The sequence below is a fragment of the Ranitomeya imitator genome, chromosome 2, assembly GCF_032444005.1.
Source record: "Ranitomeya imitator isolate aRanImi1 chromosome 2, aRanImi1.pri, whole genome shotgun sequence".
Classification (NCBI taxonomy): domain Eukaryota; kingdom Metazoa; phylum Chordata; class Amphibia; order Anura; family Dendrobatidae; genus Ranitomeya; species Ranitomeya imitator.
In genome coordinates, this window is record NC_091283.1 from 667,679,978 (window position 1) to 667,702,202 (window position 22,225).

At 48.4% G+C, this 22,225-nt stretch overlaps 1 protein-coding gene and 1 long non-coding RNA gene across 2 annotated transcripts in view; one reads left to right on the forward strand and one right to left on the reverse strand.

Annotated features, from left to right (window-relative positions):
- The window catches only part of CHUK (component of inhibitor of nuclear factor kappa B kinase complex), a 204,029-nt gene extending 185,606 nt beyond the window's left edge, over positions 1-18,423 (reverse strand). The window contains exon 1 of the mRNA XM_069753015.1: positions 18,281-18,423. Coding sequence (XP_069609116.1) covers positions 18,281-18,385 — 105 coding nt within the window. The 5' untranslated portion in view covers positions 18,386-18,423. The remainder of the gene's footprint in view (positions 1-18,280) is intronic.
- A 132-nt stretch (positions 18,424-18,555) lies between these two features.
- LOC138665488 (uncharacterized) overlaps positions 18,556-22,225 on the forward strand; it is a 57,037-nt gene continuing 53,367 nt past the window's right edge. The window contains exon 1 of the long non-coding RNA XR_011318477.1: positions 18,556-18,655. This is a non-coding gene — a long non-coding RNA (uncharacterized lncRNA). The remainder of the gene's footprint in view (positions 18,656-22,225) is intronic.

Below are 22,225 nucleotides of genomic sequence, written 5' to 3' on the forward strand. Positions count from 1 at the left end.
CGAACATGAACTGCGTCCAAAGCGCTGCCAGTTCCGGATCGTGGGCACATACCCTAGGACTTGCTATTATTAACCCCTTTCCGACAATGAACATAAATTTACGCCGATGTCAGACTCCCTCCCTTTGACGTGAGTCTTGGCAGTGAGCCCACATCTTTCCCGGCACGCAGCTGTTTTGAACAGCCCGAAACAGCTGTGGGTGGAATTGCGACCCACATGCGGCTGTTAACCCGTTAAATGCTACTGTCAAATGCTGACAGTGGAATTTAACATGCATTTCAGGCAAACGCGCCGGAAATTCACCATCGGTGACCCCCATCACGTGATAGCGGGTCACCGATGGGTTAGCATGACAACCAGAGGTCTACTGGAGACCTCTAAGGTTGTCACTGCTGGTATGCTTTGAGCACCACCCAGTAGTCAGCACTCACAGCAAGAACTGATCATCGCCTGTATGTAGCATAGGTGACCGAGTTATGGCAGCTTCTAGTCTCCCATGGAGACTATTGAAGCATGCCAAAGGTTAAAAAAAAAGTTTTTAAAAAAAATATATATATAAAAAATATATAAATGGTTTCTTGTATTTCGGTCTCGCGAGATGATGACGTAGCGGGCTCGCGAGACCGCAATGCACTCTTGGGAGCGACGGGCACAGTCTGGCCGCTCCCTACTCCCCTGCAGTCAGTGCCCCTCTATACTACTCCCCCAGTCAGCGCCCGCCGCCCACATAGCATTGTAGTAGTCCGTTAAACCGACTGCGTTACACCGCGGTGTAACACAGTCTGTTAACGCTGCTATTCACCCTATGTGACAAACTTTTTACTATTGATGCTGCCTTTTCAGCATCAATAGTAAAAAGATACAGTGCCTATAAGTAGTATTCAACCCCCTGCAGATTTAGCAGGTTTACACATTTGGAATTAACTTGACATTGTGACATTTGGACTGTAGATCAGCCTGGAAGTGTGAAATGCACTGCAGCAAAAAAGAATGTTATTTCTTTTTTTTTTAAATTGTGAAAAGTCTTTTCAGAGGGTCATTTATTATTCAACCCCTCAACCCACCAGAATGCTGTTTGATTCCCCTAAAGTATTAAGAAGTAGTTCAGGCACAAAGAACAATGAGCTTCACATGTTTGGATTAACTATCTCTTTTTCCAGCCTTTTCTGACTATTTAAAACCCTCCCCAAACTTGTGAACAGCACTCATACATGGTCAACATGGGAAAGACAAAGGAGCATTCCAAGGCCATCAGAGACAAGATCGTGGAGGGTCACAAGGCTGGCAAGGGGTACAAAACCCTTTCCAAGGAGTTGGGCCTACCTGTCTCCACTGTTGGGAGCATCATCCGGAAGTGGAAGGCTTATGGAACTACTGTTAGCCTTCCATGGCCTGGACAGCCTTTGAAAGTTTCCTCCCGTGCCGAGGCCAGGCTTGTCCGAAGAGTCAAGGCTAACCCAAGGACAACAAGGAAGGAGCTCCGGGAAGATCTCATGGCAGTGGGGACATTGGTTTCAGTCAATACCATAAGTAACGTACTCCACCGCAATGGTCTCCGTTCCAGACGAGCCCATAAGGTACCTTTACTTTCAAAGCGTCATGTCAAGGCTCGTCTACAGTTTGCTCATGATCACTTGGAGGACTCTGAGACTTACTGGTTCAAGGTTCTCTGGTCTGATGAGACCAAGATCGAGATCTTTGGTGTCAACCACACACGTGACGTTTGGAGACTGGATGGCACTGCATACGACCCCAAGAATACCATCCCTACAGTCAAGCATGGTGGTGGCAGCATCATGCTGTGGGGCTGTTTCTCAGCCAAGGGGCCTGGCCATCTGGTCCGCATCCATGGGAAGATGGATAGCACGGCCTACCTGGAGATTTTGGCCAAGAACCTCCGCTCCTCCATCAAGGATCTTAAGATGGGTCGTAATTTCATCTTCCAACAAGACAACGACCCAAAGCACACAGCCAAGAAAATCAAGGCCTGGTTCAAGAGGCAAAAAATCAAGGTGTTGCAGTGGTCTAGTCAGTCTCCTGACCTTAACCCAATTGAAAACTTGTGGAAGGAGCTCAAGATTAAAGTCCACATGAGACACCCAAAGAACCTAGATAACTTGGAGAAGATCTGCATGGAGGAGTGGGCCAAGATAACTCCAGAGACCTGTTCCGGCCTGATCAGGTCTTATAAAAGACGATTATTAGCTGTAATTGCAAACAAAGGTTATTCCACAAAATATTAAACCTAGGGGTTGAATAATAATTGACCCACACTTTTATGTTTAAAATTTATAAAAATTTAACTGAGCAACAAAACTTTTTGGTTTGTAAGATTTATGCATCTGTTAATAAATCCTGCTCTTGTTTGAAGTTTGAAGGCTCTAACTTATTTGCATCTTATTAAACCTGCTAAATCTGCAGGGGGTTGAATACTACTTGTAGGCACTGTATAATGTTAAAAAAAAATATTCTCACCATCCGTCACCTCCGCAGCAGCTTTTCCTGCAGCTCGCGATGCTCCGGTCCCACCGTTTCGCTGATTGGTCGCGACCAGCTGGCGTGACCACAATCAGCGACATTGCTGCGGGATTTAAATCGCGCTTCGCTGATTCCTCGTGCCCAGCCGGCGCGACCAATCAGCGACATTGCCGAAGGATGCCGGCGCGAACAATCAGCGACATTGGCACGGGATTTAAATTCCACTTCGCTGATTCCTCGCGCCCAGGCGGCGCGACCAATCAGCGACATTAACGCGGGATCAAATGTTAAAAATAATTAAAAAATAAAAAATAAAAAAGCATTATATACTCACCTTCCGGATCCAGCCCAAGCCTTTCCCGCTCTTCGCGACGCTCCGGTGACCGGTCCATGCATTGCGGTCTCGCGAGATGATGACGTAGCGGTCTCGCGAGACCGCTAGTAAATCATCTCGCGAGACCGCAATGCATTCTTGGGACCGGAGCATCGGTAAACGTCTCGGCTGGAACTATAGACGCGCCAGGAACTATAATGCAGGAAGAGGAGGCGGCGCCCGGCGCGCACAAGCCAGGAGTGACGGCTGTGCTGCGTCTCATTAGAAAGGAAAGTCCCGCCTCCGGGACGGATTCAGGGTATGTGGGGGCAAATTTTATAAGTGTTTATTTCAGCGTGTGCAGGCATTTGTAACTAAAGAGCCACCTTGTCAGAATGCAGCATTAGTGCTGCACACGGTGGCTCTTTTAGTTACAAACGCCTGAGGGGGGTGACAGGTTCCCTTTAAGAAGACTCTCCGATCTCTTCCTGGATTTCAGCTACCTGAAGGAAAAAAAGAGAAAACACAGTTATGTGAAAAAGCTTGGGCACCCCTATTAATCTTAAGCTTAATGTTTTTTATAAATGTTTTTTTTTTCCAACAGCTATTTCAGTTTCATATATCTAATAACTGTTGGACACAGTAATGTTTCTGCCTTGAAATGAGGTTTATTGTACTAACAGAAAAAGTGCAATCTGCAGTCAAACAAAATTTGACAGGTGCATAAGTATAGGCACCCCACCAGAAAAGTGACATTAATATTTAGTAGATCCTCCTTTTGCAAAAATAACAGCCTCTAGTCGCTTCCTGTAGCTTTTAATGAGTTCCTGGATCCTGGATGAAGGTATTTTTGACCATTCCTCTTTACAAAACAATTCCCGTTCAGTTAAGTTTGATGGTCGCCGAGCATGGACAGCCCTCTTCAAATGATCCCACAGATGTTCAATGATATTCAGGTCTGGGGACTGGGATGGCCATTCCAGAACAGTGTAATTGTTCCTCTGCATGAATGCCTGAGTAGATTTGGAGCGGTGTTTTGGATCATTGTCTTGCTGAAAGATCCATCCCCCGCGTAACTTCAACTTTGTCACTGATTCATGAACATTATTGTCAAGAATCTGCTGATACTGAGAGGAATCCATGCGTCCCTCAACTTTAACAAGATTCCCGGTGCCGGCATTGGCCACACAGCCTCAAAGCATGATGGAACCTCCACCAAATTTTACTGTGGGTAGCAAGTGTTTTTCTTGGAATGCTGTGTTTTTTGGCCGCCATGCATAACGCTTTTTTGTATGACCAAACAACTCAATCTTGGTTTCATCAGTCCACAGGACCTTCTTCCAAAAAGAAATTGGCTTCTCCAAATGTGCTTTTGCATACCTCAGCCGACTGTTTGTGGCGTGCTTGCAGAAATGGCTTCTTTCGCATCACTCCCCATACAGCTTCTCCTTGTGCAAAGTGCGTTGTATAGTTGACCGATGCACAGTGACACCATCTGCAGCAAGTTGATGCTGCAGCTCTCTGGAGGTGGTCTGAGTATTGTCCTTGACTGATCTCACCATTCTTCTTCTCTGCCTTTCTGATGTTTATCTTGGCCTGCCACTTCTGGCCTTAACAAGAACTGTACCTGTGTTCTTCCATTTCCTTACTATGTTCCTCACAGTGGAAAATGACAGGTTAAATCTCTGAGACAGCTTTTTCTATCCTTCCCCTGAACAACTATGTTGAATAATCTTTGTTTTCAGATCATTAGACAGTTGTTTTGAGGAGCCCATGATGTGTCAGAGGAGATTCAAACAGGAGAACAACTTGCAAGTGGCCACTTTAAGTAGCGTTTCTCATGATTGCATACACATGGCTATGAAGATCAAAGCTCAATGAGGTTAGAAAACCAAAAAAAGTGCTTTAGCAAGTCAGTAAAAAGTAGGTAGGAGTTTTTAAAACAAGAAAATGATAAGGGTGCCCATACTTATGCACCTGTCAAATTTTGTATGAATGCAGATTGCACATTTTCTGTTAGTACAATAAACCTCATTTCAAGGCAGAAACATTACTGTGTCCAACAGTTATTAGATATATGAAACTGAAACAGCTGTTCCAAAAAAAAAAATAATTTTTATAAAGCATTAAGCTTAAGATTAATAGGGGTGCCCAAACTTTTTCATATAACTGTATCTTGCTTGGGGGAAGAAGAGAGTGCTTTGGAGATAGCAGAGAAGTATATGAGTGCATGCCATAGGCTGCGAGAAAGAGACATCCTATGTAATAATTGCCAGTTGCGACTTCCGGACGCTGTCCCCTAATCCCATAAGGCACCGCGGCAGTGTCACTTGCACCTACGCAAGTGATATTCACGTCACCACTATTCCCGCGCATGTGCAGTAACAGCCACAACTGCGCGCTCTACCCGCACATGCGTGATAACGACGCGGCTGTTACTGCGCCTGCGTGGGGAATAGCGGTGACGTCTTCACCGCACACCCGATGTGATAGCATTGGACCTATTTCTAGTATGATATATTATGGACTTCCATAGCCCCCATCGATCGTTACTACAGTCCCTACCCATCAACATCACAGTCCCTATTGTACACTTGCTTTGGCAAAACTAATGTGCATTTAGTCATACCAATAGAGCTTCTTTGAATTTGATACGGGACACAGCGGCAGATACGGGACACAGCGGTAGGTAGGTAGATAAATATGAGATAGATATTCATGACATTAATTAGTGCCTTGAGTACGTGTATTAACCTAATAAATAACTTTAAAAAATGACGTGGGGTCCCCCACCCATTTTGGATAACCAGTCCAGACTGGGAAGGTCCATGGATATTGGCCCCTGCACAGCCTAAAAATACAAGTCTGCAGCTGCCCCAGAATTGGAGCATCCATTAAATGCACCAATTCGGGCACTTTGCTCAGCTCTTCTCAATTGCACTGGTGCAGTGGCAATCGAGGTAATAGTTTATGAGGTTGATGTCAGCTTTGCAGTGTCAGCTGGCATCAAGCCCAGGGGGGCAGTAATAAAGAGGCATCTATCAGACACCCCCATTACTAAACCAATAATATAAAAAAGAACACAGTAAAAAAAAAAAAAAAAAAGTTTTGGGTGTTCTTTTTTATAAATGAAACTCCCCCACACCTCGTTTACCAATTTATTAAAAAGGAAAAAAAAAAAAACAATGAAGACCTGACATAATCTAACGAATCTGAAGCAGTCTAAAATTGGGAACCTGAATGGAATAAAAAGAGAGTTAATTTTATAAAAACAAGAAACACTCCCTCATTCACCAATTTATTATAAAAAAAAAAAAAAAAAAACACCTGCATCTTGACATAATCCATCGCGATCCCATGACTTCCAGCGATTCTCTACAGCAAACTATGGAGCGCCGTTCTGAGAATGAGGCTTCATAGGTCACGCCGGTCATGTCTCACGAGCGATGACGTCAGTAAGGTGGCTTCATACTTCACTCCTAGTCATGTCTCACAAGCAATGACATTACGGACGTCATCGCTTGTGAGACATGGCGGGGAGTGACCCATGAAGAGTCATTCATAGGTTGCTGTACAGAATCGCTGGACGCTGTGGGATTGCGATGGATTACTTCAGAGCTGCGGGGATTTTTTGTCATAAAATGGTGAATGAGGGAGTGTATTATTATCTCTCTTTATGACTTTAAGGCTCCCATTCTTCGACTACTTCGCATTCTCAGGACTATGTCGGATCTTCATTGTTTGTTTTTTCATTTTAACAAATGTAATAAATTGGTAAAGGGAGGTGTGGGGGAGGTTTTTTTTAAAAAAAACACAGGAAAAAATAGCTTATTACTGGATTAGTAATGGGGTATGTGATAGAAGCCTCTCTAATACTAACCTCTGATGTCAGCTGACACTACAAAACGGACATCAACCCCATAAACTATTACCCCAATAGCTAATCGGTAAGAGCGGGACAAAGTGCCCAAAATGGTGCATCTAATGGGTAGGGCAATTCTGGGGCGGCTAATGGCTTGTATTTTTAGGCCAGGAAGGGAACAATCAAGGACCTTTCCAGCCTGAAAATCTCAGCCAGCAGCTGTCTGCTTTATATGGGCTGGTTATCAAAAATAAGGGGAGGCCACGTCACTTTTTTAAACATGCACTTTACAACATATGTCCTGTTTTTTAACTGTGGATTTACTGCATCTAATGCAAGTCTGAGGAAAGTCCGCACAGAAGACTGAGCGTTCCAGAAAGAGAAATTGACATGCTGCCGCTTGGAAACCCACACCGCAGGCGAGTTTATGCAGCGCATGAAAGAAGCACAGTGGGCATGAGATTTCTATTAAATCCATACACTGTGCTTGTACAGTACAACGCAACGTTTTGGAAGCAGCGAAAATATGCTGCGTCAAAAAAGCCACTATTCTTGATCGTGGACACACAGCCTCACTGTGCAGACAATCTTTCCAGCTATTATGGATTTCTGTAAAAAAGCTTAGTGACGGTTTCTAATAATAAATAATAGAACCGTGAACGTGCACGCCTTACTATAATACAGGTAGGATCTTAAAATTAATGAAAGTAACCTAGCCCAATGTGTTAGACTTACACAACTGTTTACTACGTGAACCATATAATGTGCTTTATGTATACTTAAACACACTGTGGTCCCCAAGGTGAGGTCCTCAGAATAGGCTGTTAAGATTGTATTTTACATTGCAAGTATGCACTTGCAGTATAGGTGTGTAACCAACTTTTAAATGGTTATTTCCATCTTCATAGATGGATATTGCTAGTAATCACTTTGGCAGTTTACTGACATTCGTGAGTTACTAACACTTTTTTTTACAGCTTGTTGCCCAGGTAACCGATTTCTGCTGCTGTCTAACTTGTAAGCATGAGCTGAGGCTGGCTGGGATTAAAGCGCCACTCTAGCGTGTTTTTTTTTTTTTTTTACTTACCGTATATACTCGAGTATAAGTCAAGATTTTCAGCCCCCAAGTCATGGAAGGCGCGGGGGTCGGCGAGTGAGGGGGAGCGACGCCTGTCAAATACTCACCTGCTCCCAGCGCTCCTAGCGCGGTCCCCGCATCTTCGGGCACGGCAGCTTCTTCCCCTGTTCAGCAGTCACTGGTACCGTTCATTAAAGTTATGAATATGGATTCCACTCCCATAGGGGTGGAGCCGCATATTCATTACTGTAATGAGCAGTGCCATGTGACCGCTCACTATAGGAAGAAGCTGCCGCTCCCGGAGACGTGGGACATGCAGGGACCGTGTCAGGAGCGCCGGGAGCAGGTGAGTATGTCATATTCACCTTTCCGCGTTTCACCACCGTCTCGTCTTCCGCGTTCTCTGCAGTGACTGTTCAGGTCAGAGGACGGGGCGCGATGACGTATTAGTGTGCGCACCACCCTCTACAGTCAGTGCGGAGAGACGGGACGCTGAGGAGCAGCGACGAGAGGTGAGCACCGTATGTCCTTTTTTTTAGTGCAGCAGCAGCATTTATGTGGCACAATGCTATATGGAGCGTCTATGGGGCCATAAAGAACTGCATGGAGCATTATATGGGGCATCTATGGGGCCATAACTGCATGGAGCATTATATGGGGCATCTATGGGGCCATAACTGCATGGAGCATTATATGGGGCATCTATGGGGCCATAACTGAATGGAGCATTATATGGGGCATCTATGGGACCATAACTGCATGGAGCATTATATGGCGCATTATATGGGGCATCTATGGGGCCATAAAGAACTGCATGGAGCATCTATGGGGCCATAACTGCATGGAGCATTATATGGAGCATCTATGGGGACATAACTGCATGGAGCATTATATGGGGCATCTATGGGGCCATAAAGAACTGCATGGAGCATTATATGGGGCATCTATGGGGCCATAAAGAACTGCATGGAGCATTATATGGGGCATCTTATGGGGCCATAAAGAACTGCATGGAGCATTATATGGAGCGTCTATGGGGCCATAAAGAACTGCATGGAGCATTATATGGGGCATCTATGGGGCCATAACTGCATGGAGCATTGTATGGGGCATCTATGGGGCCATAACTGCATGGAGCATTATATGGGGCATCTATGGGGCCATAACTGCATGGAGCATTATATGGCACATTATATGGGGCATCTATGGGGCCATAAAGAACTGCATGGAGCATTATATGGAGCATCTATGGGGCCATAACTGCATGGAGCATTATATGGGGCATCTATTGGGACATAACTGCATGGAGCATTATATGGGGCATCTATGGGCCATAAAGAACAGCATGGAGCATTATATGGGGCATTACATGGGGCCATAAAGAACTGCATGGAGCATTAGATGGAGCATCTATGGGGTCATAAAGAACTGCATGGAGCATTATATGGGGCATCTATGGGGCCATAAAGAACTGCATGGAGCATTCTATGGGGCATCTTATGGGGCCATAAATAACTGCATGGAGCATTAGATGGAGCATCTATGGGGTCATAAAGAACTGCATGGAGCATTATATGGGGTATCTATGGGGCCATAAAGAACTGCATGGAGCATTATATGGGGCATCTTATGGGGCCATAAAGAACTGCATGGAGCATTATATGGCGCATATTTGTATATGGAGCATCTTATGGGGCCATAATGAACTGCACTGAGCATTATATGGGGCATCTATGGGGCCATAACTGCATGGAGCATTGTATGGGGCATCTATGGGGCCATAACTGCATGGAGCATTGTATGGGGCATCTATGGGGCCATAACTGCATGGAGCATTGTATGGGGCATCTATGGGGCCATAACTGCATGGAGCATTGTATGGGGCATCTATGGGGCCATAACTGCATGGAGCATTGTATGGGGCATCTATGGGGCCATAACTGCATGGAGCATTGTATGGGGCATCTATGGGGCCATAACTGCATGGAGCATTGTATGGGGCATCTATGGGGCCATAACTGCATGGAGCATTGTATGGGGCATCTATGGGGCCATAACTGCATGGAGCATTATATAGGGCTATAACTGCATGGAGCATTATATGGGGCATCTATGGGGCCATAACTGCGAGCATTATATGGGGCATCTATGGGGACATAACTGCATGGATCATTATATGGAGCATCTATGGGGCCATAACTGCATGGAGCATCTATGGGGACATAACTGCATGGAGCATTATATGGAGCATCTATGGGGACATAACTGCATAGAGCATTATATGGAGCATCTATGGGGAGATAACTGCATGGAGCATTATATGGGGCATCTATGGGGCCATAAAGAACTGCATGGAGCATCTATGGGGCCATAATGAACTGCATGGAGCATTATATGGAGCATTACATGGGGCCATAAAGAACAGCATGGAGCATTATATGGGGCATCTATGGGGCCATAAAGAACTGCATGGAGCATTATATGGAGCATTACATGGGGCCATAAAGAACTGCGTGGAGCATTATATGGAGCATCTATGGGGCCATAAAGAACTGCATGGAGCATTATATGGGGCATCTATGGGGCCATAAAGAACTGCATGGAGCATTATATGGGGCATCTTATGGGGCCATAAAGAACTGCATGGAGGATTATATGGGGCATATTTGTATATGGAGCATCTTATGGGGCCATAATGAACTGTATGGGGCCTATTGTGTATGGAGCATCTTATGGGGCCATGATGAACAGTATGGAGCATTATATGAGGCTCCTGATTTAATATGAAAATTCAAAAACACTTAACCTACTGATGTCTCAATTAATTTTACTTTTATTGGTATCTATTTTTATTTTTGACATTTACCGGTAGCTGCTGCATTTTCCACCGTAGGCTTATACTCGAGTCAAAAAGTTTCCCAGGTTTTTTGTTGCAAAATTAGGGGTCTCGGCTTATACTCGAGTATATACGGTATCTATTTTGGCACTGAACTGGTATTGCAATTGCATGTTCTCTGCTCCCATTAAAATTACCAGCTGCTGTCTTCAGCTGTTCCCGACGCCACTCCGGTCCTCCACCATCAACTGGCTGACCGGAAGTCAGATGGCAGCTAGTAAGTATACTACTAAAAGCAGGGAACTTAGATCAGTGACACCACTCCAGCAGTAAAAAAAAAATGCCAGCACCTCTGAAGCTTTAAAAGGTAGCAGCGCGCGCCATTAAGTTTGGTGGGCTTCAAAACTGTGTTCAGGCTCAATATGGACAGCTTATCACTAGGGGTAAGTGAATAGCTTTGGATAAGTCCTTATCCAAACAGCTATTACTCTTAGCAAATAGCTGCATTGGGAACCCAGATACCTGGAGCGCTCCTGATAATCAGCTCTTCGGCGCTGCAGCTGCATGTGTCGCGGCTGTGTGATAGTCACTGTTATGGACCTGGTGGTTAGGAGCACCCGGAACGACCTGATGGTTAAACTCACACAGGACAAGCTCTGGGAAATGGGAGCTCTGCTGACCGCAACCCCTAATCCTATCACACAACTAGAAATAGCCGTGGAGCGTACCTAACACGACCTAGACGCCTCTTCACAGCCTAAGAGCTAACTAGCCCTAAAGATAGAAAATAAAGGCTACCTTGCCTCAGAGAAATTCCCCAAAGGAAAAGGCAGCCCCCCACATATATTGACTGTGAGTTAAGATGAAAGTCACAAACACAGAAATGAAACAGGTTTCAGCAAAGGGAGGCCAGACTTACTAAACAGACTGAGGATAGGAAAGGTATCTTTGCGGTCAGCACAAAAAACTACAAAAGACCACGCAGAGTGTGCAAAAAGACCTCCGCACCGACTCACGGTGCGGAGGTGCCACTCTGCATCCCAGAGCTTCCAGCTAGCAAGACAAAATCATGATAGCCAACTGGACAAGGAAACAATGAACAAATAATTAACTAGCAGTGACTTAGCTTCTGCTGGAGTAGACAGGTCACCAGAAAGATCCAAGAGCGAACTGAACCAGTACAAGAACATTGACAGCTGGCATGGAGTAACAATCTGAGTGGAGTTAAATAGAACAGCCAGCCAAAGAATAAACTACGTCACCTGTGGAAGGAACCTCAGAAGCAGCAGCTCCACTCACAGCCACCAGAGGGAGTCCATGGACAGAACTCGCCGAAGTACCATTCACGACCACAGGAGGGAGTTCGAAAACAGAATTCACAACAGTACCCCCCCCTTGAGGAGGGGTCACCGAACCCTCACCAGAGCCCCCAGGCCGATCAGGACGAGCCAAATGAAAAGCATGAACTAGATCGGCAGCATGAACATCAGAGGCAAAAACCCAGGAATTATCTTCCTGACCATAACCCTTCCACTTGACCAGGTACTGGAGTTTCCGTCTCGAAATACGAGAATCCAAAATCTTCTCCACCACATACTCCAACTCCCCCTCGACCAACACCGGGGCAGGAGGATCAACGGAGGGAACCATAGGCGCCACGTATCTCCGCAATAACGACCTATGGAACACATTATGGATGGCAAAAGAAGCTGGAAGGTCCAAACGAAATGACACAGGATTAAGAACTTCAGAAATCTTATACGGACCAATGAAACGAGGCTTAAACTTAGGAGAGGAAACCTTCATAGGAACATGACGAGATGACAACCAAACCAAATCCCCAACACGAAGTCGGGGACCAACACAGCGCCGGCGGTTAGCGAAACGTTGAGCCTTCTCCTGGGACAATGTCAAATTGTCCACCACATGAGTCCAAATCTGCTGCAACCTGTCCACCACCGTATCCACACCAGGACAGTCCGAAGGCTCAACCTGCCCTGAAGAGAAACGAGGATGGAAACCAGAATTACAGAAAAAAGGCGAAACCAAAGTAGCCGAGCTGGCCCGATTTATTAAGGGCGAACTCAGCCAAAGGCAAGAAGGACACCCAATCATCCTGATCAGCAGAAACAAAGCATCTCAGATATGTCTCCAAAGTCTGATTAGTTCGTTCGGTTTGGCCATTTGTCTGAGGATGGAAAGCCGAAGAAAAAGACAAATCAATGCCCATCTTAACACAAAAGGACCGCCAAAACCTCGAAACAAACTGAGAACCTCTGTCCGAGACGATGTTCTCCGGAATGCCATGCAAACAAACCACATGCTAGAAAAACAATGGCACCAAATCAGAGGAGGAAGGCAATTTAGACAAGGGTACCAAATGGACCATCTTAGAGAAGTGATCAAAAACCACCCAAATGACCGACATCCTCTGAGAGACAGGGAGATCTGAAATAAAATCCATGGAAATATGCGTCCAGGGCCTCTTCGGGACCGGCAAGGGCAAAAGCAACCCACTGGCACGAGAACAGCAGGGCTTAGCCCGAGCACAAGTCCCACAGGACTGCACAAAAGAACGCACATCCCGTGACAAAGAAGGCCACCAAAAGGATCTAGCCACCAAATCTCTGGTACCAAAGATTCCAGGCTGACCCGCCAACACCGAAAAATGAACCTCAGAGAGAACTCTACTAGTCCAACTATCAGGGACAAACAGTTTCTCCGCTGGACAACGGTCAGGTCTATCAGCCTGAAACTTCTGCAGCACGCGCCGCAAATCAGGGGAGATGGCAGACAAAATTACCCCCTCTTTGAGAATACCCGCCGGCTCAGGAACACCCGGAGAGTCAGGCACAAAACTCCTTGACAGGGCATCAGCCTTCAGATTCTTAGAGCCCGGAAGGTACGAAACCACAAAATCAAAACGTGATAAAAACAGCGACCATCGAGCCAGTCTAGGATTCAACCGTTTGGCAGACTCGAGATAAGTCAAATTCTTGTGATCCGTCAAGACCACCACGCGATGCTTGGCTCCTTCAAGCCAATGTCGCCACTCCTCGAATGCCCACTTCATGGCCAACAACTCTCGATTGCCAACATCATAATTGCGCTCAGCAGGCGAGAATTTTCTAGACAAGAAGGCACATGGTTTCATCACCGAGCCATCAGAACTTCTTTGCGACAAAACAGCCCCTGCTCCAATCTCAGAAGCATCAACCTCAACCTGAAACGGGAGCGAAACATCTGGCTGGCACAACACAGGGGCAGATGAAAAACGACGCTTCAACTCCTGAAAAGCCTCTACAGCCGCTGAGGACCAATTGACCACATCAGCACCTTTCTTGGTCAAATCAGTCAACGGTTTAGCAACACTAGAAAAATTAGCGATGAAGCGACGGTAAAAATTAGCAAAGCCCAGGAACTTCTGCAGGCTCTTCACAGATGTCGGCTGAGTCCAATCATAAATGGCCTGAACTTTAACAGGGTCCATCTCGATAGTAGAAGGGGAAAAAATGAAACCCAAAAATGAAACCTTCTGAACGCCAAAGAGACACTTCGACCCCTTCACAAACAAGGAATTCGCACGAAGGACCTGGAACACCATTCTGACCTGCTTCGCATGAGACTCCCAATCATCCGAAAAGACCAAAATATCATCCAAATATACAATCATGAATCTATCCAGGTACTCTCGGAAGATGTCATGCATAAAGGACTGAAACACAGATGGAGCATTAGAAAGCCCGAATGGCATAACCAGGTACTCAAAATGGCCCTCGGGCGTATTAAATGCTGTTTTCCATTCATCGCCCTGTTTAATTCGCACAAGATTATACGCCCCTCGAAGATCTATCTTGGTGAACCAACTAGCCCCCTTAATCCGAGCAAACAAATCAGACAGCAGCGGCAAAGGGTACTGAAATTTGACTGTGATCTTATTAAGAAGGCGGTAATCAATACAAGGTCTCAAAGAGCCATCCTTCTTGGCCACAAAAAAGAACCCTGCTCCCAACGGTGATGACGACGGGTGAATATGACCTTTCTCCAAGGATTCCTTTATATAACTCCGCATAGCGGCGTGCTCTGGCACAGATAAATTAAACAGTCGGCCCTTAGGAAACTTACTACCAGGAATCAAATTAATAGCACAATCGCAATCCCTATGAGGAGGTAAGGCACAGGATTTGGGCTCTTCAAATACATCCCGGTAAGCTGACAAAAACTCAGGGACTTCAGAAGGAGTGGAAGGCGAAATTGACAGCAATGGAACATCACCATGTACCCCCTGACAACCCCAGCCGGACACAGACATAGATTTCCAATCCAATACTGGATTATGGACCTGTAGCCATGGCAACCCCAAAACGACCACATCATGCAGATTATGCAACACCAAAAAGCGAATATCCTCCTGATGTGCAGGAGCCATGCACATGGTCAATTGAGCCCAGTACTGAGGCTTATTCTTGGCCAAAGGCGTAGCATCAATTCCTCTCAATGGAATAGGATACTGCAAGGGCTCCAAGAAAAAATCACAGCGCCTGGCAAACTCCAAGTCCATCAAATTCAGGGCAGCGCCTGAATCCACAAATGCCATAACAGAATAGGACGACAGAGAGCAAATCAGAGTAACGGACAAAAGAAATTTAGACTGTACCATACCAATGGTGGCAGACCTAGCGAACCGCTTAGCGCGCTTAGGACAATCGGAGATAGCATGAGTGGAATCACCACAGTAAAAACACAGCCCATTCCGACGTCTGTGTTCTTGCCGTTCCGCTCTGGTCAAAGTCCTATCACATTGCATAGGCTCAGGCCTATGCTCAGAGAATACCGCCAAATGGTGCACAGCTTTGCGCTCACGCAAGCGCCGATCGATATGAATGGCCAAGGATATAGACTCATTCAGACCAGCAGGCGTGGGAAATCCCACCATGACATCCTTAAGGGCTTCAGAAAGACCCTTTCTGAAAATTGCCGCCAGGGCACACTCATTCCACTGAGTAAGCACAGACCACTTTCTAAACTTCTGACAGTACACCTCCGCTTCATCCTGACCCTGACACAAAGCCAGCAAGATTTTCTCTGCCTGATCCACTGAATTTGGTTCATCATAAAGCAATCCAAGCGCCAGAAAAAACGCATCTACATCACGCAATGCAGGATCTCCTGGCGCAAGGGAAAATGCCCAGTCTTGAGGGTCACCATGCAACAAAGAAATAATGATTTTAACTTGTTGAACGGGGTCACCAGAGGAGCGGGGTTTCAAAGCTAGAAACAGTTTACAATTATTTTTGAAATTCAGGAATTTAGATCTTTCCCCAGAAAACAAATCAGGAATTGGAATTCTAGGCTCTAACATCGGATTCTGAACCACAAAATCTTGAATGTTTTGTACCCTTGCAGTGAGATGATCCACACAAGAGGACAGACCTTGAATGTCCATATCTACACCTGTGTCCTGAACCACCCAGAGGTTAAGGGGAAAAGAAAGACAAAAAACACTGCAGAGAAAAAAAAATGGTCTCAGAACTTCTCTTATCCCTCTATTGAGATGCATTAATACTTTTGGCCAGCTGTACTGTTATGGACTTGGTGGTTAGGAGCACCCGGAACGACCTGATGGTTAAACTCACACAGGACAAGCTCTGGGAAGTGGGAGCTCTGCTGACCGCAACCCCTAATCCTATCACACAACTAGAAATAGCCGTGGAGCGTACCTAACATGACCTAGACACCTCTTCACAGCCTAAGAGCTAACTAGCCCTAAAGATAGAAAATAAAGCCTACCTTGCCTCAGAGAAATTCCCCAAAGGAAAAGGCAGCCCCCCCACATATATTGACTGTGAGTTAAGATGAAAGTCACAAACACAGAAATGAAACAGGTTTCAGCAAAGGGAGGCCAGACTTACTAAACAGACTGAGGATAGGAAAGGTATCTTTGCGGTCAGCACAAAAAACTACAAAAGACCACGCAGAGTGTGCAAAAAGACCTCCGCACCGACTCACGGTGCAGAGGTGCCACTCTGCATCCCAGAGCTTCCAGCTAGCAAGACAAAATCATGATAGCCAACTGGATAAGGAAACAATGAACAAATAATTAACTAGCAGGGACTTAGCTTCTGCTGGAGTAGACAGGTCACCAGAAAGATCCAAGAGCGAACTGAACCAGTACAAGAACATTGACAGCTGGCATGGAGTAACGATCTGAGTGGAGTTAAATAGAACAGCCAGCCAAAGAATAAACTACGTCACCTGTGGAAGGAACCTCAGAAGCAGCAGCTCCACTCACAGCCACCAGAGGGAGTCCATGGACAGAACTCGCCGAAGTACCATTCACGACCACAGGAGGGAGTTCGAAAACAGAATTCACAACAAGTCACACAGCTGCGACACATGCAGCTGCGGCATCGGACAGCTCATTATCAGGAGCACTACAGGTATCCGGGATCCTGATGCAACTGTTTGGTAAGCGCTATAGCTACTCAGATAAGGAATTGTCCAAAGCTATTTGCTCATCCCTACTTATCAGCATTGTGCATGTCCGGCAGTCTAGCAGTGGTCTTCAGTCTCAGAAACCAGGGGCGGACTTCTTGCTGATGCAGCCAGTGCAACTGCAGGAACAGGGCCTGGAGGTGGAGTGGAGACCCCTGACACCAGTGCTGTTTCAGCTGGATGTCCTAGGATGCCCAATCAGCTGAAATGTATTGGGGCACATGGCACCTGCTGAATCTCTGCATTGCAATAAATGCCGCGGACAATCAGAAGCTGGCAGCAGACGTTGGCATACCAGTGACTAGGGGTGCTTAGCAGTGACATGTGCCATGGAGAGAACAAAGTCACCTGCTGGCTCCTGTGCCAGTTATAGAAGAGAACCACACGTGGCTTCGGAACTGGGGGAAGGAAAGCAAATTTGTTTTTTTGGGCTTTTTTTTTTATGCTAGAAAATCTCTGCAGACTGTCAGCCGCCTGCCACCCGGTTATCCTGGACGACGACAGTTCTGTCTACGCCAGTTCCGTCACTTCCCGCCATTCAGCCATCCGTACCTCTGGACAATGCCAGTACCACCGATGCCAGCTCCTACCCATACACCCAGACCCACCAGTCAGCTCCATGACATCTACTAACCCTGCTTGTCCGTCTGTCCCGGTGGGACAGCTGCCACGTGTCTGGGGTCTAACTGGAGGTAGCACCCTTGTCCTCCAGGCATTCCATTCTGACCCCACTCGAGGGGACTTACTACAGGTATCTGGGGCTCACATAGTCACGCCCCCTTCGGAGCCCCCCAGACCATGGTCCCGAGGTTCCACAGATTTAATAATAAAAAAACGAATGTGAACTTCACCACCTGTACCTCTGCTTCCGTTCGTTACACCTCCTATCCCCAGAAAAAGGGCAGGGAAGGGGGCCGGGACGAGGCCCACAGGCCCTGGGAAGGGAACCACAAAGGGGACCCGGAGAGTGCCCATTAACCCCAGGAACGCGTGGGTGCGTGTATACACAGGACACGGACTAAGACTATGTGCAAGGAGCATAGAAAGCTAGCACTCGACCACTGTGACTGACGGGGCCAGAGGTCCCACAAATCATAGACTCCAGTAATCACTGCACTCGTCAAATTATAGATTGCTCATTTCAAGTGAAAGTTTATATTACAATTACGGTGAAGCCATGAGTCTCCGCACTCACTGACAGCACCGCCCCGCACTCACCCGGTTCTGGTACAAGCAGACGTTCCCGAACCCCCCGGTACCGAGCCGGTCCTTCATGTCCCACGGACCGCACACTGTTCCCTGTTGGATGGGAGGACGCTCCATGATCAGACACCTCCGAGGACTTCCGCCTCCTTCAGTTACTTCCGATCACCTGTCGGCCCATTTCCACCAATCACTTCCGGTCTGTAGCGTCTCCTGAGCAGCATAGGGTGTCACGTGCTCCCCGGATGCGGTCCTCGCCTCGTTTCTACCACTGTGCACGCCTCTTGCCTGTTTAGGGGCGTGAAGCAAGACGTCATCAGTATGATACTGCTGCAAGGACGATGACAGATGAACTGTCATGTGCGTTGCCGGCTGTGGTTTCTGCTACTAGTGAGTATTGTTTATGTGGCCGCCTATGTGTTGGGGAAGGATTGCTCTTATCATTTGTGGAGGATGTGGCCCTGGTAAGAGTCCTGCTCTATGGATGCTGGATGTAAGCAGCTCCTGCCAGCAGAGGCCACCACAGGCACAGAGCAGGGCAGGGGAGCGGCAGCCGTGTGGGTGCGCAGGGGAGCGGCGGCCGTGTGGGTGCGCGGGGGAGCGGCGGCCGTGTGGGTGTGCGGGGGAGCGGCGGCCGTGTGGGTGCGCTGGGGAGAGGTGGGTGCGCGGGGGAGCGGCAGCCCTGTGGGTGCGCAGGGGAGCGGCAGCCGTGTGGGTGCGCAGGGGAGCGGCGGCCGTGTGGGTGCGCGGGGGAGCGGCGGCTGTGTGGGTGCGCAAGGGAGCGGCGGCCGTGTGGGTGCGCTGGGGAGAGATGGGTGCGCAGGGGAGCGGCGGCCGTGTGGGTGCACAAGGGAGCGGCGGCCGTGTGGGTGCACGGGGGAGCGGCGGCTGTGTGGGTGCGCAGGGGAGCGGCGGCCGTGTGGGTGCGCGGGGGAGCGGCGGCCGTGTGGGTGCGCGGGGGAGCGGCGGCCGTGTGGGTGCGCGGGGGAGCGGCGACCGTGTGGGTGCGCAAGGGAGCCGCGGCCGTGTGGGTGCGCAGGGGAGCGGCGGCCGTGTGGGTGCGCTGGGGAGAGGTGGGTGCGCAGGGGAGCGGCGGCTGTGTGGGTGCGCAAGGGAGCGGCGGCCGTGTGGGTGCGCTGGGGAGAGGTGGGTGCGCAGGGGAGCGGCGGCCGTGTGGGTGCGTGGGGGAGCGGCAGCCGTGTGGGTGCGCAAGGGAGCGGCGGCCGTGTGGGTGCGCTGGGGAGAGGTGGGTGCGCAGGGGAGCGGCGGCCGTGTGGGTGCGCGGGGGAGCGGCGGCCATGTGGGTGCGCAGGGGAGCGGCGGCCGTGTGGGTGCACTGGGGAGAGGTGGGTGCGCAGGGGAGCTGCGGCCGTGTGGGTACGCTGGGGAGAGGTGGGTGCGCAGGGGAGCGGCGGCCGTGTGAGTGCGCTGGGGAGAGGTGGGTGCGCAGGGGAGCGGCGGCCCTGTGGGTTCGCAGGGGAGCGGCGCCCGTGTGGGTGCGCGGGAGATCGGCGGCCGTGTCGGTGTGCTGGGGAGTGGTGGCCGTGTCAGAGTGCGGGGACAAGTGCGCTGAAACTGCACCAAAATCAGAAACCCACAATTGTTTTCTTAGGCTACATTCACATTTGCGTTGTGCGCCGCTGCGTCGGCGACGCAACGCACAACGCAAACAAAAAGGCACCAAGACGCACGCAAAAACGCTCGTTTTTTGCCGAAATTTGGACGCAAGAAAAATGCAACTTGTTGCGTTTTCTGTGCCCGACACTTGCGGCAAAAAAAACGCATGTGTCGCACAACGCAGCACACAAAAACGCATGCGTCCCCCATGTTAAATATAGGGGCGCATGACGCATGCGTCGCCGCTGCGTCGCCCGACGCAAACACGCAAAACGCTAATGTGAACGTAGCCTTAGCTTTTGTTATTACGACATTTGCGTCACTGACCTGCTGTTAGGGTTGGCGGATTGCACTAAATAAATTTAATAGTAAAGTGCAATCGCAACCTGGGGTCCAACATGAGATGTTAAACTGCGGCTAGTGTGAACAATGACGGAACACGCATGCAGAAACTAAACAGATGCTCTGCAACTGAGCTGTGTCACTTGCACACAGAAACGAAGGGGGTATGGCGCTAGATATGACCTCTGTTAACCTCACAGGGGAGTGTAGCCCACTAACGGGTTAAGAGGCAAACAGCGATCATACAATTGGCAAATGCACTCAACCAACTCCTCTCCGGAGGTGCTGGAATTTTAATGGCTAATCGCCATCCCTGAATTCACACAGACAGTCTCCTCTCCAGAGAAGCGGAATTCTAACGGCTTACCGCCAATCCTGAGCACATGCGAGTAAAGACCACACTGGTGCAATGTCACATACACACGTAAGAAGAATGATACTAGTGCGCCTCTGAGACCTTTTTATATGTGCAGTTCATGTCCAGACGGACGGGACCTTGCTCGTGGACCAATCTGGGGCTGCACATCATCAGATTAGCTGACACCTGACCACCAATGAGAAGCTGCCACATCACGAGCATGCTCAGTAGGGTGATTTCTGGACTTTGTCTTCAGAGCGTCTGTTCGTTGCTGCCTACCACTGGTTACCATAGACTTGGCTGAGGAGCCAGCAGTAACCAGAGGAACAATACAAGTCTGAGCAAGATTCTGGGACCGACGTCTATGCTCAGCAGCGGCCGAAACTGAATGGGAGACTGCAAATACAGACAAGGCTTGGGATCTACCCTGTGCAGTGTGATAATCCCAGCACCTAACACCTGCCCCTTATTTTAAATATTGCTGTTTATATTTTGAGGTTTAAAAAAAATCTGCTTCCAGCAAAATGGTGGCGGTGCAGTAGCATCTATCGGTAGGCAAAAAAATTCAGTGGTTTTTTTCCCCCTCTCTTTACCAATTGGTTTAAAGGGGTTGGGGTTGGAAAATAACCAAAAGTGACACCATTCTAAAAACTGCACCTCAAGGTGCTCAAAACTAGACATAAGCAAATTTGATTGGTCAGGGCATAATCAGCAAGCTATAGTGCTTACCGAATAAGCTGCAAAGGTAGCCCGGATACATGGAGCGTGCCAGCTGATCAGCTCCACAGCTGCATGTGTCGCGGCTGTGTGACAGTCACAACACATTAATGGACAGCCTGTGTGTTGGGCTCTCCATGCATGTGTTGTGACTGCGACACATGCAGCTGTGGAGCTCATCGGCCGGAGCGATCCAGGAAGCCGGATTCCCTCTGCAGCTTATTTGGTAAGAACTATAGCTTGCCGAATATGCCCTGACCCAATCAAATTCTCTCATCTCTACTCTAAATCACATTCAAGAAGTTTATTAACCCTTCAGGTGCTTCACAGGAATTAATGGAATGTGGAAAAAAAAATGAACTTTTACCCTTCCCCACGACAGCACTCACATGAGAGAGGGGATCTGCCCATAGAAACAGGAAACCTACAGAATAAGAGGAGGCGGTACCCCTCTCCTCACTTTTGGTTCCTATAGGAATCCCTGAATACCTGCAGTGAGAAGATGATTCCTGGGCCAAAGCGTCCGCCTGTGTGGTATCCGAGGGAACAGCAGGGGCTGCGGTACCAGATGCAGCGATGGGGGAGCCCTTGCTTGCAGCCTCACCCCTAGTCTGATCGCCAGTCCGTGTATCCGGGTCCAGGGTGGGCCACCCGGTTCCACAAGGACACGTGCAGGAGCCCAGCAGCGGTGGGAAGCCGGACAACTTTTTTTTTTTTTTTTAAAGCTTTCGGTGTCTGTCTTACCGCGCGGGAATAGGATCCAGCGCATCTGACCCGGAAGTGATTGGAACGCTTCCAGGAGAGGCAGGAAATGTGGCACTAGTTTTTAAAAATGGGTGCATGCAATAAAGCAGGTGTGTGCAACATGTCTTCACTGGCTTATGAAGCACACCCACCCGCAGTAGCGGTACATCTTGCCAGCAAGG